The 1,633-nt window shown below is 30.1% G+C and overlaps 1 protein-coding gene across 1 annotated transcript in view; it reads right to left on the reverse strand.

The window, feature by feature from the left end:
- The window catches only part of LOC111468196 (aspartate aminotransferase, mitochondrial-like), a 5,980-nt gene continuing 4,347 nt past the window's right edge, over positions 1–1,633 (reverse strand). Inside the window, exons 9-10 of the mRNA XM_023113336.1 lie at positions 1,306–1,400; positions 1–356 (exon numbers count right to left, since the gene is read on the reverse strand). Coding sequence (XP_022969104.1) covers positions 284–356; positions 1,306–1,400 — 168 coding nt within the window. The 3' untranslated portion in view covers positions 1–283. The remainder of the gene's footprint in view (positions 357–1,305; positions 1,401–1,633) is intronic.

Consider the following 1,633-nt stretch of genomic DNA (forward strand, 5'->3'; position numbering starts at 1 on the left):
TATAAGAAAAGCAAATGGATCAATTATTTAATTATTTAGCCGGCAATGGAAAATTAAAGTATATTCTGACCAATTTGACAATCCAAACTGACATAATCATACTCAAAAACTTGGAAATCCAAAATTAACATGATTTACGAGGACAAAAATCAATGTTTAATCTGTGTGGCCCCCCTCCCTTCCCCAGTTAGAAAAGGAAGATGGAAGGATTGTAGTACCTTATTATTCACCAAGGCGGAGACTCCCCTGTAGTGTCGTTACGAACAAAATTTGTGAGTCGCAATCAAGCAGATTTTGTCACCTCATGAATGGAGTTTGCCAGGTATGATACGTTCCCGCTTGTAACACCTGCCATACTGTTTAGACACTGATTTCGTGAGCAAACAGACCACTTATGCCCCCATTTTAATACATCGAGACCACTTATGCCCCCATTTTAATACATCGCTTTTAGTTTTCCGTTTCTGGAACTTAGACGGGTTTTCTCATTTATTTATTTTGATTTCCATTTTTAAGATAAAAGAACATTTGAAATCATATTTTTAAGTTTCTAAAATTTGAGCATTTTGCTGCGATTTTGAAAACAATTAGAAGGAAGATAATAAAATAAAGATATTTTAGTAGTGTTTGTTAAATAATGAGGAGCCCAAAACATAAACTAACGCCGCCCCATTTTTCCTGTTTAAAAGTTCTTTAAACCTATTTTCAGAAGTAGCTATCGGTAGACTTAATAGAAGTCGAACTCGATGGTCGTGGGTTTAGTTCTATATTTTTTCACGAAAAAAATAGGAAGAAACAAACAAACATAATATTCAAACACATGAAACTAAAAATGAAAGACATTATCAAACCAACACAATTTATTTTTGAAAATTGTGTTTGTTCTCACAAATTGTTAAATGCAGTTTTCATTCTTTCTAAGTAAACGTTTGAATTCTTAACTAAATTCTACAAACAAAACACATTTCTAAAAACTATTTTTTTTTTTAATTATGAAAAAAACCAATATATGATTGTGGTATTTTAAGCTTAATTCTCAAAAATCAAAAACTCAAATGGTTATTAAACAAAGTCCAACATTTTTCAAATACTAAACCAAAATTTGAAAACTAAAAAAACAATTTTTTTTTTTAAAAAAAAAAACTAATTAGCAAGTTTGAAAATTGACTTGGATTTGATTTTACCAAAGAAATTATGAAGAAGCAAAACGCAACAAACCAAGACATAAAAAAAAAAAAAATTAAAATTTTAGAAACAAAACGATTATCAATCCAATGCATGTGTCTAATTCATTTATGAAATTACCTTATGCGGCCATTTCGAGTCATGTAAATGTGATATTCATTTGTCAAACGGTCGACCTGTTCGGGTGTCAATCCACTGTAACAGAACATGCCAATCTGTTGCAATGGAACACCAAAAAACCAATAAAGATTAGCAAATAGATAAAAATATAATAAGAAAAATACTCAAGACTGCGTCTTCCACCACACCCATCCTTCTTGCGACTAATCACCGAATGACAAATTCTTCTTACAGTTTTCTTTAAATATTTATAAGTTATTATACTGTGGGGTTGGAGTTGACAGCAAAAAAAAAAAAAAAAAAAAAAAAAAAAAAAAAAAAAAAAAAA

Source organism: Cucurbita maxima, unplaced genomic scaffold (genome assembly GCF_002738345.1).
Source record: "Cucurbita maxima cultivar Rimu unplaced genomic scaffold, Cmax_1.0 Cma_Scf00036, whole genome shotgun sequence".
NCBI classification, from domain to species: Eukaryota; Viridiplantae; Streptophyta; class Magnoliopsida; order Cucurbitales; family Cucurbitaceae; genus Cucurbita; species Cucurbita maxima.